Here is a 24,352-nt window from a genome sequence, read left to right as displayed (position 1 = left end):
AACACATTGTCCACCAATAGTCTCATCCAAGACTTTGAACGTGGGCAAAAACAACGTTCCTTCCCAGCCCCCACCCAACCTCACAGAGATGGTCACACTGAAATCACCAGGTTTCTGTGTCTTCCCTCTGTGTCTTAGCTGAGTAAGAGTGGACAGAGATCTGAACTTCTCACCCAGAAATAGGTTTGTCTGTGGTACCAGAGATAAAAGTTAAGTTCTTTACAACACTGAAGCTGTGAGAATACTGTATTTATATAAAGTCTGTATTGTGTATTTCAAATACCTTTTGAATGTGAGGCAGCATTGGCAGGGTGGAGCTGATTCCTTAAGTAGGCTTCAACAAGAATAAATAACTTAAAATGTAAAATAGGTATTTCATTCACAAGATGATCTTTTTTGAGGGAGGCAGAATTTATAGAATCTGTGAACTTAGCAGTGTGCTTTCTCTACCTTGCCTCCCGAATTTCAAATAGGATTGCTTGTTTGCCATTTTACCATCCTCAATGGATCCATCAGAAGTGGAAATCAATTTGCCTTCATGAACAAGTTCTGTGCTAGGGACTGGTTACATATATCACAGGTTTCTTATTTCACAGAAAGTCCCTTTTTTAAAGCGATGACTCAGATTATTACTTACTTTTGCATACAATTAATAAATATGCTCAAAAGTTATTATGTTTGAAGATAAAGGATTATACATTCATAGGCATGGAGCATATAAAAGTAAATTTCAGATATGTGAAATGAGAGGGACTTAAAATCCAAAAATTAAGTAGAGTCATATTACCTGCTGTGCAACACCTAGTAAAGGATCAGTTTATCTCATCAGTCAAGAAAATTCTTGGTTATTTGTGAACAAGAGGAAAAGGCACAAAGAGGTTACAGTAAATCCCAGGTTATGACACCTAACTAAGGAATAACTCTTACCTGCCGCCCTTTAATATTATGTAAATCTGCCCTCACTTTGAAAAGACTGGACCCACCCCTACTCACAACAAATTTGTCACCACAACCACCTTCACTTGCTGCAGGTGCAGCTTTTATGTCAATGAAAAGGCTTCAAGTCTTTTTCTTGCACTAAACCAAAAAGAAAAAAAAACAAACCCATTGTTGTCGAGGCAATCCTGACTCACAGAGACTCTACAGGACAGAGTAGAACTGCCTCGTAGAGTTTCCAAGGTTGTAATTCTTTATCGAAGTGGACTGCCACATCTTCCTCCCATGGAACAAACGGCTAGTGGATTCAAACTGCCAACCTTTTGATTAGCAGCTGAGTGCTTAACCACTGTACCACCAGGGCTCCCTTTCTCACACTAAAGTAAGGCTAAATAATAAATGTATGCACTTGTTCTGACTTATCTATAAATTCTTAAAGATACACTTAGGAACAAATCTCATTCATAACTGGGGGGTTGTCTATATTTAACAATTCCACCTTTTGCTCTCAGTTACTGACAAGGAATTAAGGCAATTCATAGCCACTGGCTGGAGTCTATACTGGCTGAAGCTAATGGTGATGTTTCTATGAATTTCACATTAACAGCTGAGTCTACTTCCTTTGTAAACTGGTCAAATTTTCTGGACAGCAGGCCACAGAATAGAGCTTGGGAAGCAAATAGATTATGTCAACAAATCAAGTTTATGTGGATTGTTTACTTGAGCTAAAGGGCAGGACACACTGCTTTCTGAGTGAACAGAAGTGCTAGGGTCTTAGGACAATTTCTCCTTTTCTGTTCTCTTCTGCTAGCCCTCTCTCCTTCTTTATTCTTTTTGCCCACTTTATTCCATTATTCATTTGAGTTTATCCCATTATCCATTTGAGATAAGTCTAACTTTCATTAAATGATACCTTTTCACATGCATAGGCCTCCATTTCAATTTCGTAAAGTCACTGGTGATACAAAAGATTGTCAGTTCAGTTGTAACATTCATTCTCCCAGATGAAATTTAGCGGTTTCTCTTCATAAATGAATTTAATATGACCACATACATTGGGAAAATTACACTCAATAAAACTCTTGGATTTGGCCATATTTGTAAAATTATCTGTAAAAGTGGAAAGCACCATACTTTTACGCATATAACACATGCATTATATCTTTTTTGCACGAGCTTGCTATGCCAGAACTGTTTTACTTAATTTCGTCATTTCTGCACGTTATTTATGTGGGCGTGTTATTTGCAGAAAATATGGTACTTGAAGATGGCGGTCTCTTGGATGAAGGCATTCCTATTCCCTTGCTTGCTGTCACAAGTTCTATGCTAATAATCCTTTCTGCTTTGTTCCCAATCTAGTTTTCCTGTTTATACCTGGAAACATTCTCTGTTGGTGCTGCAGAAGATGAGGGGTAGCGCTGCCACTGGCTCTTTTCTTTAGGGCTACTTTTGCCTTTCTGGTCTACCCTATACCGTGCTTCTGTGTCTGCTGGAAGACCAAGGTGGTTCAGCATAGATGACACTTTACATAGCAGCCAGAGGAGAAATGGCAGTGCAGAGCAGCAAGGAACTGAGAGATTTAATTACTTTCTCCAATAACCCTGCTATTCCAAAAGGCAATGAGGCAAGATATGCAAGAAATCACATAGCTGAAAATAACTTGGATTTAAGATGTTCCTGGATGGCACAAATGGTTAAGTTGAAAAGTTGCCAGTCCACACCAACTCAGAGGCGCCCTAGGATACAGGCCCAGCAATCTACTTCCAAAATGTCACAGCCTTGAAAACTCTATGAACAGTTCTACTCTGTGCATATGTGGTCGCCATGAGTTAGAATCAACTCAATGACAACCAACAACAAATATACTGGGAGCCCCTGGGTGGTATAAATGGTTAACATGCTTGACTACTAACTAAAAGGTTGAAAACTCGAGTCTACCGAGGCGCACATCAGAAGAAAAGCCTATAGATATACTTCCAAAAAATCAGTCATTGAAACCCCATGGTGCACAGTGCTACTCTGACACAAACGGGGTCGCCATGAGTTGGAGTTGACTCCATGAAAACTGGTGTTTTATACATTGGGCTAGCCAAACTGAAAAGTATTCCAAGGCCTGGGTCCACCGTTAAGAGGTTGCTTATAGCCTGAGGAGTCCTGGTGGTACAATGGTTAAAATGATCAATTACTAACCAAAAGGTTGCAGTTCAAAACCACCAGCAGCCCTCCACAAGAAAGATGGGGCAGTGTGATTCCAGAGAGTTTACAACCTTGGAAAGCCTATGGGATCGCTATGAGTCAGAATCTATTCAATGACAGTGGGTTTTGGCTTAGGTAACAGCCTGAAGCAGTCACTCCTATTTCTAAAAGTGCTGAACTAGGAATGTTTGCTACAGTAACTCAATCCATATCTAGCAGCCTAATGGAGCATTAAAGGGCTACTTCACATGGGGTATCCAGGGGATCATAATGATCCCAGAGGGCTGTGCAAGTTTGTTCAACCATTGTGTACATACACGTTCATATTCTGCCTTTATCAGCCTTTTTAAAAAATGCATATAGGAGATTTTGGCTACATGATCATTTTCTTTCCAATTTTATGCTGATGAAGACATAGCTTTGCTTTCAAAACTAATTTTAAGAAAGTCTGAGATCATTTGAGGAAGAATTAATAAGAACAACCAACCACATTTATCATGATTTGTACAGGTATACTTCAAAAATGATGGACATTTTCTTCAGTCAAAGAGTTACTAGTTACTAGGATACACTTACATGTAAAAAAAAATATACTAAACACAATATACATGTATTTCCCATTTAAAACAACTCAGTGCAAATGTGTAGTTTAATAAATCTGGGGTCTACCATACTATGAATGAGAACACCCACTTTGAAAGCTAAGAAACTTGTCAATGATTTAGAGTAGAATATTACAACCAAAGTTTAATCTAAAATACTTCTTAGATCAGATTTTTACTTTGTTTATTAGCATATGGTATTAAGCCAGTGCCAATCAGTTTTATGTTTTTAGCTTTCGTTATGATTCATTTATTTACCATTTGGTTTAAATAAGATTTATTTGATAAAAAGCAAAGTAAAGCTAGGTTTGAATTAACAATATTGTACAAAACACTCCTCAGCAGGAGTATTTTTTCTGTGTTGAAGCACTTTATGGTCATTATTTTAAGAAACAAACATACTTTCTTATCCTCAATAACTCTAGGTCCCCAGTAAGAGACCCAAACTGGTCAGTGAGATCTGGTACAGGTAATACTAAAAAATTTTAAAAAGTGTTGCCTCATTTTCTTTCCTTCCTTCCTTCCTTCCTCCCTCCTTTTGGTTTCATTCTTTGAGAATACTACCAGACACTGATAAATAGGAAAATATGGGACAAATCTATGTTTTCCTAAAGGAATGCATGACCCATCCACCCACTCTTCCACCCATCTATCCATCCAACCATCCGTCAAGATGAGAAACTGAATTCCCTACAGATTGGTGTCATTTCATAATAATAAACTGTATTAAGCCCATAAAAGCAGTAAATATTCTCACAAATACTGTACTTCCTCCAAAAACTTGAAGAATTACATTGCTCTTTCTTCTCTACTCCATCTCAGATTTGCACAAAAAAACTTAATTTTCTTTCAGATCTTTGCTTGGTTAAGTCTGAACAGTATTAAAATAAAAGAGCAGAGAGAACAAAATTGCTCAAAACATAATGATATGTTTGTCTCTGAAGGTACTATCAGTTGGGTTATAAAACTTTCAGTAAAGACTATATGGTGGACAAGACGAGTCGTGTCTCTTACCTGGTGTTTGGAAATTAAGGCGCCTCAGTTCCACAGGGTCTGTTGGGTGGTGTGAAGGGACCTCCTTACTGTTTGGTATGCTGCTCTTTCTAGAGTCAGACTCTGCCCTCTTCCTACAGAGAGAAAACAGACATTTCAGAATAAAACAAAAACAAATGGAAACAGATTAAAAAAAAAGAGGATCCCTCACTCACATTCTCATTTTTAAAACATTTTGACCAGCTAGCTTTGTGACTGTGTTCAGATTGCTTTTCTTCTCTTGGCCTATAGTGCTTCCTCATGTCTAAGATTTCAGTTTAAGCAGATGACATCTAAGTCCTCCTTCATGTCTAGTATTAAGAATTCAGTGACTCTGCCTTTAGTGCTTAAGGGGAGTGCTGGTGAGATAGACTTAGACCCTCTTTAGCAATTCTCTCTTATCCATTCTTCCTAATTGTGGAAAGCAAGGTAGGGGTCTCCTAGTAGCGAATACTAAGAGTGATTTTACTTAGAGAAAAGTTCTGAAAGTATTTGGCATAAAGGTGATCAGTTAAAGCTGCTCTCCTTGTCCCTTTCTGTGTGACCGGCTACAGAGTGGAGATGTGTTGGATTTTTCCATAAGGCAGATAAATACAGTAAGGGAATCTCTAGGAGGCCAAGTCATCATAACAATTGGGAGAACCGGAACCACACAAAGCCAATATCCCTTTTCTCTTCCAAATTTCAATGGAAAAAAAAAAAAAAAAAGTGTTGGCTGTTTATGTTGTTACACTAGGATTCATATTTTGTTAATGAAAGTCAATCACAGATCAGAGAAAGTAATCTAGTGGGTAAGTTCAATGCTACAGATAATCATTCAAGAAATATGAATTATTAACAGTACCTGGTTAAAAACACAACTCTTCACACAATCCATTTTATATTTATTATTTAGCTTTATTAAATTTATTTATTAACCTTTACTTAGCTTTATTAAATATCCTTGCTTAAACTGTCATACAATTTTAACAAATGTCTAAGCAAGAAACATCAGATTGGTTCCTAAGATTTCTTTAACTGATTTTTTTTTTCAAACTCATGTAAGCATAGTAATAACTAATCATTTTCTTCTAAATTGAATTTGATTAAAATCTCACTTAAAAAATGGAAGTCTTTATCAAACCAGGGTTCTGAACTGATTCTTCCCCAGGTCAGTCATGGTCAAGGAAGTGAAACTGGAACAGACACAAATTTAAATTTTTTTTAAAAATTTGGGTGAACTGGAATGATAAACAGAATATGAAAAATTACAGTTGAAGGGAAGTCTTGCTAGAAACTTAATCTAACTCTTAGAGAGCAAGGGCAATTTACACATTGCATAGCAACCAAATCTCTTGCCTGTAGGATTTTCAACCAAACCAAACCCAACCCACTGCTGTCGAGTCGGTTCCGACCCATAGCGACCCTATAGGACAGAGTAGAAACTGCTCCACAGAGTTTCCAAGGAGCACCAGGCAGATCTGAACTGCTGACCACTTGGTTGGCCGCCGTAGCAGTTAACCACTACACCACGAGAGTTTCCTAGGATTCACAGCAGAGGTGGAAACAGCTGTATCCCCTCCCGCTGCTCAAAGATAGTGGCCAATTGCTCAGCTTTGAGTGTGTGTCTATCTCCACCATCCGCCAATTATCCAGTCTCATTATCAGGCTCCTGGTAGGGTTTTGAGTCTATTTTAGAGCTTTGACCCGTAATTTTTCCCATTCCAGTTCACCCAGATTTTAAAAATTCAGGTCTGTTCCAGTTTCACTTCCTTGGCCATGACTGAACTGCTTGGAAGCACTGTTTCGAACAGCGATCCAGTCCAAATACTGATTCCTGAAATCTCCATGTTAAAGTCATAATCATTGCATCTCACTCTGCTAAAGCAAAGGATTTCTTATCGGGGGAAAGGGGTGCTGAGAAGTGTTTAGGAACTCTCCCTCTTTCTCTTTTCGAGGATATGGCTGTGGTACAGCTCATTTGTGTTGCTGTGACAATGGGCTCTCTTTTAATGCCACGTTGTTCTATGGGTAGCCAGAGGGTCCCTGTTAAATAACCCTTCTTTCCATCTCTCCTCACCTGTATAAAATAAAACTAACCAGGGATGAAGGGAAGATTGATGCAAAATGGAAGTGCATTTGATCTGCTCAAGTGCAATGCCTTTGGGGAAACATCGTGGATGGAATGAATTTTCTTGGATGAGTCCTGTTAGACACCTTGCCTTCTTAGTACCTTGGATTAACCTGTCTCAGGCTTTCCTGTTTCTACTTGAAGGTGCCAGGTACAGCATTAGGACACAATGCACTGCCAAGCCATATACCAAATCAGAGGGGAGCAGTGAATTTGAGATTAGGTCACAGGTACTGGCTGCTCCAGTTGTACGGAGTGGAAAGAAAAAGAAGAGATGGAGGGCTAGTGAGAAAGATATGAGAAGGAAGACAAAGAGGGGCTCAGAAGACCATGTGAAAGGGCAGACAAGGTGACCAGTTTCAGGGCAGAAAATGTCACTGTGTTCATGGTGTGGGTACTGGCCTTACAACATTGGGAGATTCATTTGACCCTCCAGGATGCAAAATCTAAATGGGTTAATGGAACACCACTGAGTAGGGCTGGAACATATGGTTGCTCGTCTCACTTCAAAAAATGCTAGTGGTCTTGCTCAGGTTTGGGTCTTTTTCACACACAGGTTGGCACAGATGTACTTCCTTACTGGAATGTCAGAGCTTAATTACTAAAATCTGGATTTTTCTCCCTTAGTGGCTCTATTGTCAGTTTCTCTGATACAAGAATGTTGAAAATCGTCTCTTGTGCTTAGATACGAGTCTCAGACAACCCAGGGAATGAGACTAAAACTGTCATTCATACTTGTAAAGAATTGGGAGGCGGTGTCCTGACATTTAATAACTAACATCTCCCTCACTCTATCTGCTCAAATGAAACGGCCCCAAAGACCACAGACCCCCAAATCCTAGTTAGCTGGAAAAAGCCAGCAGTTTATATTTCGTTTTGCTTCATTTTGTTTGATGATCACAATATGGGTAATTCTAGATGCACACATTCTTATCCCATTACGTGTGGGCTCAAGTGGTTGTTATCTGATACAGAAAGAACTTCTAAGAAAGGGTTAACAGATGAAGAGTTTGGTCATCACCAGTAACATTTAAGAGCTTTTCAAAGTGAATCTGCTGCCATAAGTATTAAATGGCATACAGTGGTCTAAATTAGGCTCAACATGGATTGAAATAGTGACATTTCTGCTGATCAGTTTTCAGGTCTTATTATTCTCATTTTTAATTAGAAAAATGCAAAGAATAGTGATTAGGAATAGATTCTGAATTTGGCATAGCTTTTATAGTTTTTTTTTTCCTGCTTATAAAAATTATAAGCCCTAGTGACTCAACGGCAATGGGTTTAGTTTGGTTTTTAATGCAAGTTTATTTCCCACAATGAGAAGTACCGACCATGTGCAGGGGTTTGTGGGTGAAAAGGAAATGGAAGATCATGAGACATTCCAGGCCTTCCAGAAACTGCTAATGGTATAAAAACACACGGTTGTTTGGGATGTGGGTAACGTATAACACAAATGCTACGCTCTGGTCTAAAAAAAAGAAGTCTTTTATTTTTTACCTATTCTGTCTCTCATCTAGGGGTAAAGCAGGAAGCAAGAACAATGGGAGATCACATTACTTGGAACAAAGATTTTCAGATTTTGGTACAAGCTTCTGTGGAAAGATATATTTATTTGAAATCACTACTATTAATATTCAAAGAGGTCAGTTCAAACATGTGAGGACTCTGACACCATGAGAAATGTAATCCCAGCTCTACCACCACTGCTGTGCACCTCCTTGCGCAAGTCAGCTACATACGTTTTTCTCAGTTTCCTTACTTTTAAATACAAGAGGAGGATTAGAAGATGATGTTTAAGTTTTGGCCCAATTCTACCATCTCAGCAGAACAAGGAGGCAGCGATGAAGTTGCAATATGTGGACAGTGAGATAATGGAAGGTAGATTTCTGAGTACAGGACATGAGTTCATAGCTTTTGTCTTCTGGCTGGAAAAACCATTTTGCATATGCTTTTCTTCTTCATTAATGGCAACAAGTGACGTCCAAAAAAAAAAAGACATCCTCATGGTGTAGTAACTGTCACTGAGAGTGTGGCTCGCTGAGTTGTGGTAAGTAATTTCAGGGAAAAGCAGGCAGCAGTGGTTCTCAAATTTTAGTGTGTGCCAGAATCATTTTTGAGGGCTTGTTAACACACAAACTGCTGGGTCCATGCTCAGAGTTTCTGATTCAGAAGATCTTGGGGCAGGGGGTGGGGAGAAGGCTGAGAGTCTTCATTTCTAACAAGTTCCCAGGTGATGCTACTGCTGCTGGTCCAAGAACCACACTTTGGGCATCACTGTATACAACACTGGGTGGAAGGCAGGTAGGATGAACTTCAAGAATCTTTTCTTAGTTTGATTAATTTTTTTAAATCTAGGAATGATAATATATCATACATATACACATGCTTATACATACATACATAGATGTACACATGTGTATATGTATGTGTGTATGTATATACATGTGTATATATATTGTGTGTATATGTTTATGTGTGTATATATATGTATATATATGCATGCTAGAAGGTTTGGGCCAATCAGCCAATGATCGCTCAAGTTTAGCTATTAATAATAACAACAATAATAATAGTAGTTAAATTATTGGTATTACTATTCAGGACTAGGAGACATGGGATAATAATTTTAAATTAGATAAGGGTTTTTATTCAGGGACTCGTGTGTTTACATTAGCAGGGTGCAAAAATGATAGTATTCCTATATATAGAGTGACCTAACAACAAACTTTAAAACTGATCTTCAGTAAAAAAAAACAGAACAAAACAAGGCTCATGGGACACCTGACAAGTATGCTCCAAAGACACATTAACACATACAAGCGTTCATTTTACCCTGACCACAAACACAACTTAGAGACTGGTTTTTACTGCATTCTAAATTTGACTTCAAAAAAAAAAGTCTGTTTATTCTTCTTATAGAGACAAAATAACACATTTCTTTCTTCAAGAATCATTCTACTATAAAATACACACACACACAAACACACACACACTTTACCCATCTGCCTCTCTGCCAGGCATTATCCTTTATATCCAGCCCCCACCCTCATCCCCTCAATTCCTCCAAGTCTACCAGTCTCCTTTCTTTTTCTTAGTGAACATTAAAGGGGTTCATTCTCTATTCCTCACCTGTCAGGTTTACTGCTCCATTTTAATGCAGCAAAAAGAGAAAAAGAAAGGCTAAATGTTAGTTGGCCAATGGTAACGAGAGTACCCATGACAACCAAGATTTAAGAAACAGGGCTCACGAGCAATGACACACAACTGACACGCATTAAGAAATGACAGCTTATCAAAATACGTAAAGGCTTCCAAACCTGAGCTAAATGGAGGCCACGGGGGCACACTGCTGAACAAAGCGTTTTTTATGTTACTGTCACATTCACTTTTATCCATTACCAACAAAATAACGCCACAATTAATTATATCCCAGGAGGTGTCTGATGCTAAGGGTATAATTCGATTTTTAGAAAACATGCCATGAAAAAACCACTACTGTAACTTAATGGGAGTGCAGTATTATCCCATATAAGATATTTGTTCACTTAAAATAAAAAGTCTTCTGTGAAGAGGTACATTACCCCTTTTATTGATGTAGACGCCTGCAGAGTTTGTTGAACTGCACAAAATGTTTGCACAACTGTATAATGTCCTGCTAGTTAACAAAGTGGCAGAAATGATTTCCTCAAACACCTCTTGACAAAAAAAAAATCATGAATCTTTTTTTTTCCAATAAAGGATTAAATACATTCTGAATTTTGGAAAATGTAATACTCATGAATCCACAGCACATGACCGATCTATATAACAGGGTTAACATGGAAAACCATTTTATTATCAGCTATTGCCATGAGATAGACTTTTCTAGTAAAAGATGAGCTGTCGTCCGTGAACAGTCAAGCTCACACTCACAGACACTTTCACCCGTGGTAACATGTGGCATGTTTCAATAACCATGTTCCTTATGCAGAGAGCATAATATTTTCTTAAGAAGAATCAATCTGAACAATCTTCACTCTGAGGCAAACTGCAAAGTATTAAGAGTTCTCATTTTCAAAAAGGAAAAATACTGTCTTCCTTAATGCCAATGAAATAGATAGACAGGCTGCTGGAGTATCTGGCTGTATAAGATAATCCAGTCCATCTTATCCAGAAATTCAAAATCCACATTTAAATTGCACAAACACACACATACAAAGTGAACGATGAAAATGATATCAAACACACGGGTTCATTCTTTTTATCCTTACTTTTAAAATGATTTCTCTAGTGTGCCAGGATCAAAAATATCCTACATCTATGTTCTTCACTGGCTCTTTTATCAATGAAATTATCAGTGTGTTAATGGTAACAAAACGTATTCCTCTGGGTGGAAGAACACCACTAAGTGAATTATAAGTGTTGAATACTGAAGAGCTGCTTGATGAATGAGTTTTGAATTTGGATGAATGAGTGCATAAATAGTGGGCAATCCACTCCCTCTTCCATAGAAATGTCAGCCTCATCACACACATGGGTACGTATTCAGCACAAATATCAAAGTGTAAAGGCTTTGGGAACTGGCAAATTTAAAGAACAGGCCTAGGTTTTATTTACAGTCTTGCCTGCCAAGATGAAGGTGATAGGGAAGGACTGAGAACACAGGTCGGGTAATCAAGTTTGTTTACTACTATTTGACTTGTTTTCATTCAGTTAGTACCTGTCTGTGCCAGGCACTCTAATAGGCACATGGAGCACAATGAGAAATAGGATGAAGTCCTTGATCTACAGTTTGGTACGCAAGACAATTAGCAATCACTGTTCTATAATATCGGCATGTATAATACTATAATATCGACATGTAGAAAGTGCTTCAAGAGCACAGAAAAGGAGACACTAAGGTAGCTTGGGAAGGCGATGGCAGTTCAGTGGTGAATTGGCACCTTCCACGCAAGAGGTCTGGGTTCACTTCCCAGACAGTCTACCTCACGCACAGCCACCATCCATCTCTCAGTGGAAGCTTGCATGTTATTATGGTGCTGAACGGATTTTTTTTTTTTTTTGGTAAGCAGAGCTTCCAGACTAAGGCAGGCTAGGAAGAAAACCCTGACAATCTACTTCCAAATATCACTGAAAACCCAGTGGATCACAACAGTCTGTTTGTTGTGAATGAGGTTGCCATGAGTTGGGGGCTGACTCAGTGGCAGCTAGTAACAACAACAAGGCAGCCTGGGCTGATAGAGAGAAGGGGAGAAGGAGGAGGCATCAAGAAAGGCCTTCTTACTTCTAAAGGGAGTTGGAGTTAGCCAGGCCAGGAGGAGTGGCAGAGGAGGGACAGGAAGGCACTGTGGGCTTATGGAGGGACATACTCAGAGGTCAGAAGGCAGAAATGGCATTGACCAGTGTGGCTGGGGTGGCTGCACATTACTTCACAGCATCATCAAAATATTTTGATGGTAGCTTGGAGATGTATGCAGGGTTGATGTAAAAAGAGAAGAACACAGAGGTAAGTCTGCAGAGAAAACCTGAAGCCTACGTTTTAGTCAGAGTTCCTGGGTGATGCAAACAGTTAAGTGCTCAGCTGCTAACCAAAAAGTTGGAGGCTTAAGTCTACCCAGAGGTTCTTTGGAAGAAAGGCCTGGTGACCTACTTCCAAAAAATCAGCCATTGAAAACTTTATGGGGTGCAGTCCTACTCTGATACACATGGAGGGCCATGAGTCAGAATTGATGGCAACTGGTATGTTTTGGTCTCACCTACCTCATGGCCTTTACCCATAAACCCTTGGGTTGGGGATGGGATTATATACTCTCTCCACAACATTCACTCAGGTTAAGCTACCACCACCCAAGGATGTTAATTTTGTCTAGGCTGTGCCTGAGACCGTTCTGACCTCCTAATCCACATGTTCTTTATTTCCATGAAAAAAAAAAAAAAAAGTATGTAGTAAATATTTCTCATCCATCTTGTAACAATTTTCCATAGAGTCAGGTTAACATTTTATTTTTAAATATTTACTTTCTATAGAAATAATTCCTGGACAGTTCTAGAACTAGTAACTGAAGAGCCTTACATATCTAACAGGTATACTGAGTAGATGACTATCTAATAACATGTAATTGCTTCGATTATTATTATTATTTATTTATTTTGAGTGGGAGCTAATGAATGAAGGGCAACCTGGAGTCGTGTTTAAAAAAACAAAACAAACGGAGGCAAACATACAGTATTCACTCTACTAACTGGTTTTGATATTCTAAGATTACAGAATATTATTATTTAAAATATTTAATTATCTAATCTACCTCCTAATTTTATAAATGAGGAGCCTGAGGCCCAGAGGGTTGCCATGACTTGCTACCCCATATATCCTGCTGGCCTCAGAATGGGGATTTGAATTCAGGTTTCCTGACTCCTCATTCAGCGTTTTTCTAAGTCTTGCTACCACCTTTTCTCTGTCAATTTAAGTTTTTAAATCATTGCACGTATCACATATAGAGTACAAAATTTCAAAAATCACAGAGCCAGATAATTTATAACACTAAAGACCTACCAAATATAATTTATTTTTTCTGACGATTCAGAAGGTATTTTAGAGCTCTACAAAGTCTCAGTGATATCACTGAATTACTGATTATTAATTATTAGAGGTATAAAAATGACTAGGTTAAAACAAGGTTAAATGAATAGAATGCCAGATAAAAGAGTATACTACTTTCACAAAAATATAATTAATAGGAATAAGTTTCAAGGTCTCAGACACGTGGGTAGAATATACCTCTTTATATGAATAAAATATTTTTCTGTAGCTACAGGTCATTCTCCTAACTCAAGCATCTCGTAAGCAGGTGCATATGATTACTAAGAAAATGTGAATGAATGACATTTTAAACTCTTTCCCTTCTCAAAATATTACTTGCCTACAGAAAGTAAATAATCATACAATAATAATAATATTGATAATAATGATAAATCCAATTCTGAGCCAATGACCTGTGTAGAAACCAAGAGGCACCAAAAAAGAAGGATCAAGTATTTATGACATAATTACCTTTGTTCCGAATCCAAGCTCTAAAAGCCACTATTCATTGAGTACAGAAGATTTTCTCTTGGACTGCCTCATGATAATCAAGACAGACATTGTTGAGTCTACTTGAATTTCAAGTCAGGAATGTTCTTTACTGCTGAAGCAAGCATTTCTATTTCAGAAGCGCTTCATGGGCCTTCAGATGGCTAGCTAAATATACTTAGCATGCGAGGATGTGTGCATTTTCCAACAATTGCATTAGACGATATTTACATATGCACATGCTAAAATGTGACTCTCAACGGCCTCAGAAAACCTCTAAACATGATGCCTCTTTTTGAAGATTTAGGCAAAATGGTAACTGAGTGGGTGTTTTTTTCTAGCACCGGCAGATAAACAAAGGAAAACAATGATAAACCTTTTAAAACTTATTAATGCTATAATCTTATTTCTTGCTATTTACATAACTGATTCACAGATGTTAAGCTCATCTGTGTTCAGTGGCATAACTCAATGCTAGCCAGATATACCAGAATGAAACACCACTTCAACAGACAACGTGTCCATTTTGAATAATCACAGAATGTCATGCGACATGTTCTAGAAATGAACTGTCAGCAGGCACTTGTTTTCTGATCTGGCTCCTGCAGAAGGATTGGACCACCTGAATAAGTAACTACCAGAAAAGTCAGAATTCTACCTTTGCTTTTTTATAATTCCATAATATTCTGGTGATAAACACAGATAAGAACCGTAAAGGGGATTAGCCCCTGCCGGCACTCAAACGTGATTGATTATTACTCTGGAGCGTGGGTCCTTGGTGCTCCCTGCCCTTACCTGGTACAAGAGAGAGGCTATATAATACCGTGGGCTCCTCAGGATGCACTCTGATAAGGGACTGGGGTGGGAGGATTGAAATCATCACCTAAAAGGAGGTTTGGGCCTTCAACTACTTGCTTTTTCAGCTCTTTTATGGCATGGCTAATTGAGTGATGACAGTAATCAGGAAAAAAAAAAAAAAGGGATATTTCTTTCATCCTTTCTAATTCTAAAAGAGGCAATTTAATGGGTTATGGTTATGAACTTTGTCTTTTTTCTCAATCCATTCTTCACATTGAAATGAGTGGAATGCCGCCTTATAGAAGAAGGTTTTTTGATGGGGAAATATTTGAAGAATATTTTTTTAAGCGTCAAGAGGTTTCAAAAAAGGCTAGCTTGGAAACATAAGAAGACCATATTTAACAAGGGGGCAGGAGCAGAAGTAATTAATATAAACCCAATGGAGCAAGCTATATGGGTAGAAAAAAGAAATAATGGAAATGAGATTATAAGATTAAGCACTGAAGAAGAATCAAAACAAAGACATTTCATTTGATTTTAAAGTACAAGGTTATGGAGAGATAGAGACAGACAGAAAATGAGAAAGATAGGCAGAAGTTCCATAGTAAGGGGAAGAGATCACCTTTACGTTAGCGTACTGAGAGACACCACACCACAATGGAAAATGGTAATGCAGAGATTCAAGTTTTATGGAAATAAAATTTGACTAGAATAAAAGAAGTTGACCTAAAGGGAGATAATTCAGGATTTATAGGATTTAGACATTTACAAGCTGTTAAAATGTTTTATAAATTTATATCTATATAATTTTATAATAATTTCTTTTAAGTCAGAAAGTATTTAGGGGACAAAAGAATGACTGATGTCTTCTATCCAACTGGCTGGGCAATGACTTAGGAAATAAAATCTTGCTTATTTATGATGGAGGCAGAGATAGATTGAAAAAGAACGGAAAATCAGAAAAGACTGGGTAGATACAAATTATTTGCATCATAGTAATAGTCCAAAACACTAAGTTAGATTGATACGTGGCACTATAAAGACGGAGATTGTATTTTTTTGCAAAGACAAATTGTACCTTGCATCCTTTCTAGGACAAAAATGAGAATTCACTATTGAAGAAGTAGAATAAGGGTTAGAAGTAAAATGAGGAAGAAGAGAGCTCATTCTCCTTCTCTCTCTCGTTTTTTTTTTTTTTCCCTTATTTAATCCTCCATTTTTAGCTACTTTTGATAATTTTTCAGAAATAGGTACAGGGAAAAAAATCTCAGCACATGTGCATGTTTGACTTATGAAATGGACACAAATGTGCAAATTTGTCAGCTTCTCAAACATCCTGCTGAAATTAAGCAATTAATCTTTAAAAACAAGCAAATGCAAGCATGTATGGGAATTACCTGCTTGTGGACTTACTAATGTCTCAATTCACATGCAAAATGCTCAGACTGCATAAAGCAGCTCAGAAGATGGCAGATGGAATCCCTACATGCTGGACAACAGAGTCTGTACATACCACACGTTATATGAGGTTTTAAATAGCACAGTCTTTACATCAAGTTTCTAACTCAGGTGGAAACTTGTTTCCAAAAGGTATCATGGTGGCACTGAAGCATTTCTACTATAATCGACCATGTCATGAACACAGAATGACTATGAAGTCTCTGAAAATGGAAGGGTGGAACAGAAATATTGGGCAAACCTACCTTTTATAAAGAAGAATAGCTATGACAATGCAGATGATAAAGACCACTGCAAGGACAGGACCTACAACCCAGATCAAGCCTTCTTCTTCATCCGTGATTGGCTGTGGATCCAGATCCATGGACACTACGGGGTCAGAGTAGGGGCTGGTCGCATACATATTCTGAGGAAAAAGAGAGTCTACTTCAGTTATAAAATAATGGGTTTCTAAAAAATATACATAAAATAATAAATTCAACATTTTCAAATGGTCTTTTATTCCCCAAATTTTATTTTTTTTTTAATTTGTACATATGCCTTACTTTCTTTAGTGAAACTACAAATTCCTGGAAGGTAGGGGTTTATATTCTATGTGGCATTGTATGCTTAAAGCAGGGAGCACAGAATTTTGCACTTAGTGGGTTCTCAGCAAATACTGTTGAATATAATAAACTGTTCATCTTTTCCAAAGGCTGAGATGATCAAGACATGAGAGAACAGGCTCATTTTTCAGGATCAGTGAAAAAAATTCTTTAGAATTTTATTTAAATAAAACTTATTTTTTTTAAACTCTGCATTAAAATTTTTAGTTTAGGGAATATTTCCTGAATTTAAATACAAAAGCTCAACAGCCTATTTGGAGAACACAGCCTTCACTGACAGCTGGTCTACCACTATCCTTCCATTGGAAAAGCAGACGACAGGGAAAGCTGGGTCCACAGAGAAAAGTTTGACCATTCTTACTTTCTTCAGTATGCCCAGGAAAGAGATTAATTGGATGCTGATATTTTCAAATACATCAAAAGAAGGTGAAAACTCATGATATTTCCAACCATCTCAGAAGCAGTTTTTTTTAAAAAAAGGAAACAAATATATAGCATAAGGATTTACACAAAGGACTTGGCAAGCTGACTATATATCTGAGAATATGATTCTTTATATAAGTATAATTGTTTGTTTTGGTTCATACTTTCCCCCTTCCAGCTTGTAGGTCACACTCAAATTGCTCAGCAGACAGAAAGCACAACTTTCTGATTTAAAATTCTTTACCAAGAAGCTTTCAGATAATAATCTCAGTTAGCCAAGTTGGAAATCTAAGCACAACTTTTCCCACAGCACACAGGTATTTCCATTTCTACCCCAGATCAGGAAACAGAGATGAAAATGAAAAGAAAACAAAGCCATAAAATGATACCAGCCTCATAAAAAGCGGAATTTGTTCGGCGTATGGGGGTACAAGAAAACATTAAACCACAGGTCATTCTAAACCCGCCTTCTGATATTCTTAATACCAAGGAAGGGGATGAGAAAAGTTCTTTGGGATGTGTGTGAGGGGTTGGGGGTGATGTTTTCTATGCAAATTATTAGTCCACCCTTGGAGAGGTTGGGCATTTTATTAACAATCAGTCAGGACTATTTGAGGCATACAAAAGGACTGTATCATTGTTAGCATTAGACTGGTTGGATCCAAGCTTCTTCTAAAACATATATGCTGGGCTGAAAGCATATACGAAACATAAATGTTGTTAGTTTTGACAGCAATGTGGAGAAAGACGATGGAGAAAAAGGGCCATTTAGCTCACATATTTGAGAAAAAATAATCCTAATTATAAAATCAGTGAACCAGCGTGATGACACACTGAAGAATGACGTAGATTCTTCATCAGTGGTGATGCACAGATACTCTATGGGAAACGTCTGGGAGGGATTAGAAACCAGAGTCTTCCCAATGGTGTTGATAGTCAGCCTGGATCTGATATGATTTCTCTTCTTTGCTGGGTTCTCTGATCTACCTCAACGCTCTGAAAGTGCTTTTCAGAACGTTTCTAGAGCTATTTAAAGAAAATTCCTCTCAAACATCGAAAAGTCATTTAAAAAACAAAACAAAAGAAGATGATATCCAATATTCCATTCCCTTGATGTTCCGCTTTAAAACCTTCGACTAGGAAGAGAAAGCACACCCGTGCATTAAAAATTCCAGGAAGCCCGTCACTTGGTTTTTAAATGACATTCTGTGCACGGAGGTAAACCAGGCGGAAAGACTGCTTTTGTGTTTTGATTTTCCACAGGGGGAATCCTTCAGTCATTTGAAGAGAAGCCCCACTGTACAAGCTAACACCTGATGTAGAGGAGCCTTTGATAACAGTGGGCTTCTTAGATATGGGAAAGACTGGCTGGGCTGAGTCACCACGTCTGGCAGATTTAGGTCCCATTAGAAAGATACAGTCTGAAATGTGTACATTAATGTTAACGTAGATGGCTACTTCTAAATCCAACCCCCCACTCCCACCTACAATTTTCTCTCTTTCTTTTGAAGTTTTAAAGCAAATCAAGCATAAAATGTCTCAAGAGCAAGATGAATTACATAAAAGACAATTCATTATTTAGAGTACCTTACGAATCCTCCATTTTATTGAATTATCTGCTAACTTTCTTAGCCCTTCACTGATAGACTCACCATTAAATTGCTGTAATTACAGAAGCTGGCTCTGCTTGCTGCTTCCTAGACTGATCTGCCCCATGAACCTGGGGAGACATCAATGATGTCTCAATGGCAGTTACAGGAGAAAAAAATACCACCACCTTCAGATTCAATATGTTCAAATACCTGGAGATATAGTCTGCTGCATTTCAGAGCCTGTTAGCTCGCACTGTTATCACCTATCAGATATTACACAAAAAGAATGTTGTTGTTGTTGTTAGGTACCGTCAAGTGGGTTTTCTACTCATAGCAGCCCTATAGGACATGGTAGAACTGCCCCATAGGGTTTGCTAGGCTGTAATCTTTATGGGTAGGAGCCCTGGCGGCACAATGATTAAGTGCTCTGCTGCTAACCAAAAGGTTATCCTAACCGAAAGGTTATCAGTTCAAAGCCACTAGTTGCTCCACGGGAGAACAATGTGGCAGTCTGCTTCCATAAAGATTTACAGCCTTGGAAACCCTATGGGGGTCCTATAGGGTTGCTATGTGTCAGAATCAACTTGGCAGCAGTGGGGTTGGTTTTTTTTTTTTTTTTTTGGAATTTTTATGGGAGCAGATTGCTACATCTTGTGTTTCTCCCACGGAGCCATTGGGTGAGTTTGAACTGCTAATCATTCGGTTAGTAGCTGAGTGCTTAACCACTGTGCCACCAGGGCTCCTTTAAGATTAAAATGGTCATTCAATAAAAATGAGAAAGGAGACTGTGAGCACTGATAGCTATCAGCCTGCAATAGATACGTGTGAAATATCAAAAGGTCTCCAGAAATATGACCTATCAATTTGAAGTCCACCTAAATTCCCTGTCATCATAGACACAATCTTGTTCATAATGCAATCTCAAGCAGTATTATACTCAACCTTGTTCAAAGAGTAGGCAGCCTGTTATTACACTGAAGTTAATGACAACTCATGAGAAATAATTAGGAAGGATTGGTGACAATGTAAAAGAATACCGTAAGCAGATGCCATCATAATTAACTTACAGACTCTGTGTGCTCCATCACGGCTAACACAAAGAAGACATACTCTTGACCACTTTGGAGTTGCTTGTTTGTAAATCCACCATAATGTTTGTCATCCCCCAGGGTGAACTCAGTGGGAAGGACGTCAAAGTGGGCGGCAATATATGGCTTTAATTCAACTTCTCTCCCATAACGGATGCTTCTGCGTTTCCTAGATATCTCCTTAAGCAGCTTAAGGAAAAAAGTGGGAAACAGAAAGAGAAGTGTAAACAACGACAGCCCAAATAACTGGCAATTTAATGCGAGAAATTAATTCCAGCCTGGGAACAGCACAAACACAATTTGTCCACATTTCATGTAGCATGTCAACATCACTAAATTTCACTTCCCTCGATAATCCAAATGGTTGCCTTTCTGTGAAGGTAAGACACTGGACTGATACAGCAAGGGCTGAGCTATAAACACAGGGCTATTAGATTGGTTACTGGTAGCTCACATCCTTGTCTACACTAATGAAATCCTCCCAAAGGGCAATGGTGCCTTAAAACTCACCTAAGGAAAAAACTCAGCTTGAGTCATAAAAGCCTGTCATGTAGGGGGATTTATAGAACAAATATAACCTCAGATAGAGCCATCTAAACTTTCAAATATGACCAAATTTTAGGAGAGCCCAGCAGCATTTTAGATTGTTCTTAGTAAATGTTCAGAGTCCCCCAGATCAGCGGAGACAGAATCCAGTAAATACTTAATTTACACATATATCAAGCAGACGTTGTGTCATCTAATAACTTGGCTTGATGGCTCCTTAACTAGCCATTTGGCACGGGGTTCCTGACATTGTATTGTGGACCCAACTTCTTCAGGAATCTAGTTCTCTGGAGAGGCTGAATGATCTTGCCAGGTGACAGATACAATTATTGGCATCAACTGTTTAGCACATCTGGACCATCTGGTGATTAATTATGCAGGTGGTGTAGTGGTTGAGAGCTCGGCTGCTAAGCAAAAGGTCAGCAGTTCAAATCCTCCAACTGCTCTTTGGAAACCCTATGGGGCAGTTGGAATCGACTTGATGGCAAAGGGTTTGGTTTTGGTTTAACTGGCCAGTAATAAAGCAAAGCCAGATGCTTAGCACTATCCTTCAATACTGTTGTCAAATTAGGTTTACTTATATTAATGATAAACAGTATTATAATGATAAATTATGATGATAATAATAATAAATAGTTATCATTAATTAAGCACTTACCACGAGGTAGGCACTGTTCTAGGCTGCCTAAACACGCATTCTTTAGGCTATTGTTATTACCCTTACTTTATAGATAAGGGAACTGAGACACAGTGGAAAGTGGCAGTATATGATTGGGCTCAAATTGTGAAATAAAATGAAATTACATGCAGAATATTTTCAACCATATTTTTGTTTACTTAATGACTGTATAATATTAAAAAAAAAAAAAAAAACCCAAAACACAACAAAACCAAACCCATTGCCATTGAGTCAATTCCCAGTCATAGTGACCCTACAGGATAGAGTAGAATTGCCCCAAAGGGTTTCCAAGGAGCACCTGGTGGATTTGAACTGCTGACCTTTTGGTTAGCAGCCAAATTCTTAACCACTATGCCACAGGGTTTAAGAAAACACAAATGAAACATTTAAACTCGGCTGCTAACCAAAGGGTCGGCAGTTGGAATCCACCAGGTGCTCCTTGGAAACTCTATGAGGCAGTTCTACCCTGTCCTGTAGGGTTGCTATGAGTCGGAATCAACTTGACAGCACTTGGTTTGGTTGGTTAATGTAAGTTGTTTTGACTCAGTCTGTACTTAACAAAACTCTGCCTTTGAGTCAATTCTGATTCGTGGCAACCCTATGAGTTACAGAGTAGAACTGTTACATAGGGCTTTCTTGGCTGTGATCTGTACGGATGCAGGTCATCAGGCCTGTCTTCCAAGGTGCCACTGGTGGGTTTGAATCGCCAACCTTTAGGTTAGTCGTTGGGGCAAACTGGTTGCGCCACTCAGGGACCTTAGCCATACATACTTTTTTCCCATCTGCTTTTATCAGCACAGGAAACCCTGGTGATGTAGTGGTTAAGTGCTACAGCTGCTAACCTAAAGGTCAGCAGTTCGAATCCGCCAGGTGCTCCCTGGAAACTCTATTGGGGCAGTTCTACTCTGTCCTATAGGGTCGCTATGAGTCAGAATCGACTCAACGGCAGCGGGCTTTTTGGTTTTTATTAGCACAGATGAATTCAGACTGGGATTTCTTTTTCTTGGATTCATTTAACATGCTAGTTAAAAAAAAAAAAATCCTGATCCAAAAATTCAAAGGAATGTTATACTTGAAAAGTCATTACAAATGTTAGTGCTGATATGCAGTAAATGATGGCAGCCCACTGCTTTCAGAAGGACAACAGCACTGAAGATGAGCTGACAGCTTATTGGAATTGGCTAATCAAAAACATCTACTATCAGTTGTTTATGTGGCTCTTCTACTTCACTGATCAAACCCTACCTTGATTTCATTCATATTTCAGATGTTGGCTACGGTCATAATATATCCATGTCATTGTCATTCCCGTAGGTACCTTGCTAGGGTTTCTCTAAAAGAGTTAGAGGAAGTATTTTAGAATAAGACATTTGAGTTGTTTGGTGCTCCTTGGATCCAAAACAGTCATTCACTAAGGTCAAATCTGCAACATCAACCTTGACCCTTTAGATTGTTCTAATCACACTAAGACACTCCCTGTGTGATATGTAAATAGTTCACAGGTGCTCAGATGACACCAAAGTTAGCCAATATGTTGAAGTTAACAACCACGAAAGACTGCATTATTTTAAGGAAAGCCTCTGAAGTACAATGCAACGAAAAGCTCCTGATATACTGCAAGACCTGCCCTGAATTGAATATAACTAACATTTTACGAGTCATTTTGTCCCAAATTCATTCTGACTATCAGTGTCTGCTCTTCCCAATCTGACCTTGACAAAAGCAGTTACAGTCTATGAATTTATCATGTGAAGAGTATTCCCAGACAAAGAATGAATGATTTCAGAAGATAATTTCGAGAGTAACTCTGTTTAGAAGGCCTTTTTCCATTTTTTTATGGGCCTAGATGAGAGGCATACATGTGGAAATCCCCTTAGGCCACTATTCTATTCAATGATATGGTTCCAACAATTTGAATTATAGGCCTTTAAAAAAAAAAAAAGTCACTTGGTCAAATACATTAAAGAGACGCACACTACTTTTGTCAAACCTGGCAGTGCCAAGCTATAGATAAAATTACTACAATGCTTTTATCATCCATAGTGGCAAAAAAAGGCCTGTCTGGAGGGATCAGAAACTGGATGAGTAAACATAAAGGGAGGCCATGGCCTATTTTCATTTGTTCGCCTCCACAAAAGTTAGAAGATGTATTGGAGGTAATTCCAGAAGATATATCAAGGGCTTTAGTTCTTTATCAGAAATAATTTTCATTTTCCAGTCAATGCGTATCTTATTTCTTCCACCATTAATTCTGCAATGTGGTCTCAATTATATCAGTAAGAAAAGTGGGAAACAACCCATCCTGACCACAAGTTTTTGAATAAATGTTCTTTATTAAACTATTATACAGATTAATGCACTACAACTTGTGGGATGATTAAAATGGCTCTCTGTTACGGGATCAACAGCACCAAAAAAAACTCAAATCCATTGCTGTCGAGTTGATCCCAACTCGTAGCGACCCTATAGCACAAAGTAGAACTGCCCTGTAGGGTTTCCAAAGAGGGGCTGATGGATTCAAACTGCTGACCTTTTGGTTAACAGCCAAGCTCTTAACCACTGTACCACCAGGGCTCCATCAACAGCACCCAACCCAAACCAAACCCACTGCCGTCGAGTCGATTCTGACTCAAAGCGACCCTATAGGACAGAGTAGAACTGCCCAATAGAGTTTCCAAGGAGCACCTGGTAGATTCAAACTGCCGACCTCTTGGTTAGCAGCCGTAGCACTTAACCACTACGCCTCCAGGGTTTCCATCAACAGCACAGATCCGCAGAATTTAATTGCAAGAAAGTCCAATGTCATATATAGCTCTATACCTTAATCCATTAGAGTTGCTGTATTATGTTTTGAATTTTGAAGGTTAAAACCTGGCTGTAAAAGTAAATCAGCTTCCTGTTACTTGCCATCAAATGGCTCTATTTCTAAGGAAGGCTTATTATTCAAAAGCACTCCATGTAATTTTTGGCTTGGATCTCAACGCCTTAATTTTTTTTTTTTTTAAATATTTAGAAAGATACATAGATTTCACAAGTAGCTTTTGCATTCGAATCCAATTGCAACTAAAATGGGATGGTGATAGTTTGGTTCTTCAGCTGAGATTTGCTTAAGCTAACAAAGAATAAATAGTTCAGGCGTTAACTCATTAGTTACCAAAACCAAATCCGCTGCTGTCAAGTCGATTCCAACTCATGGAGACCCCCAGGTGTTACAGAGTAGAACTGTGTTTCATAGGCTT

At 38.4% G+C, this 24,352-nt stretch overlaps 1 protein-coding gene across 18 annotated transcripts in view; it reads right to left on the bottom strand.

Annotated features, from left to right (window-relative positions):
• The window catches only part of PTPRD (protein tyrosine phosphatase receptor type D), a 354,453-nt gene that overhangs the window by 137,291 nt on the left and 192,810 nt on the right, over positions 1-24,352 (bottom strand). For 7 of the 18 annotated variants that reach the window (XM_064290516.1, XM_064290518.1, XM_064290520.1 and 4 more), the window contains 4 exons: positions 19,868-20,077; positions 16,426-16,586; positions 10,006-10,017; positions 4,749-4,861 (listed from right to left, as the gene is read on the bottom strand). In XM_064290516.1, the coding sequence (XP_064146586.1) occupies positions 4,749-4,861; positions 10,006-10,017; positions 16,426-16,586; positions 19,868-20,077 (496 nt within the window). Of the gene's footprint in view, positions 1-4,748; positions 4,862-10,005; positions 10,021-16,425; positions 16,607-16,958; positions 16,975-19,867; positions 20,078-24,352 lie in introns of all 18 variants that reach the window. The other 11 variants (XM_023545268.2, XM_064290521.1, XM_064290514.1 and 8 more) reach the window with 3 other exon arrangements.

Source organism: Loxodonta africana, chromosome 9, assembly GCF_030014295.1.
Source record: "Loxodonta africana isolate mLoxAfr1 chromosome 9, mLoxAfr1.hap2, whole genome shotgun sequence".
Classification (NCBI taxonomy): Eukaryota; Metazoa; Chordata; class Mammalia; order Proboscidea; family Elephantidae; genus Loxodonta; species Loxodonta africana.
Note: the sequence above shows the minus strand (reverse complement) of the source record. Positions and strands in the feature narration are given on the sequence as shown.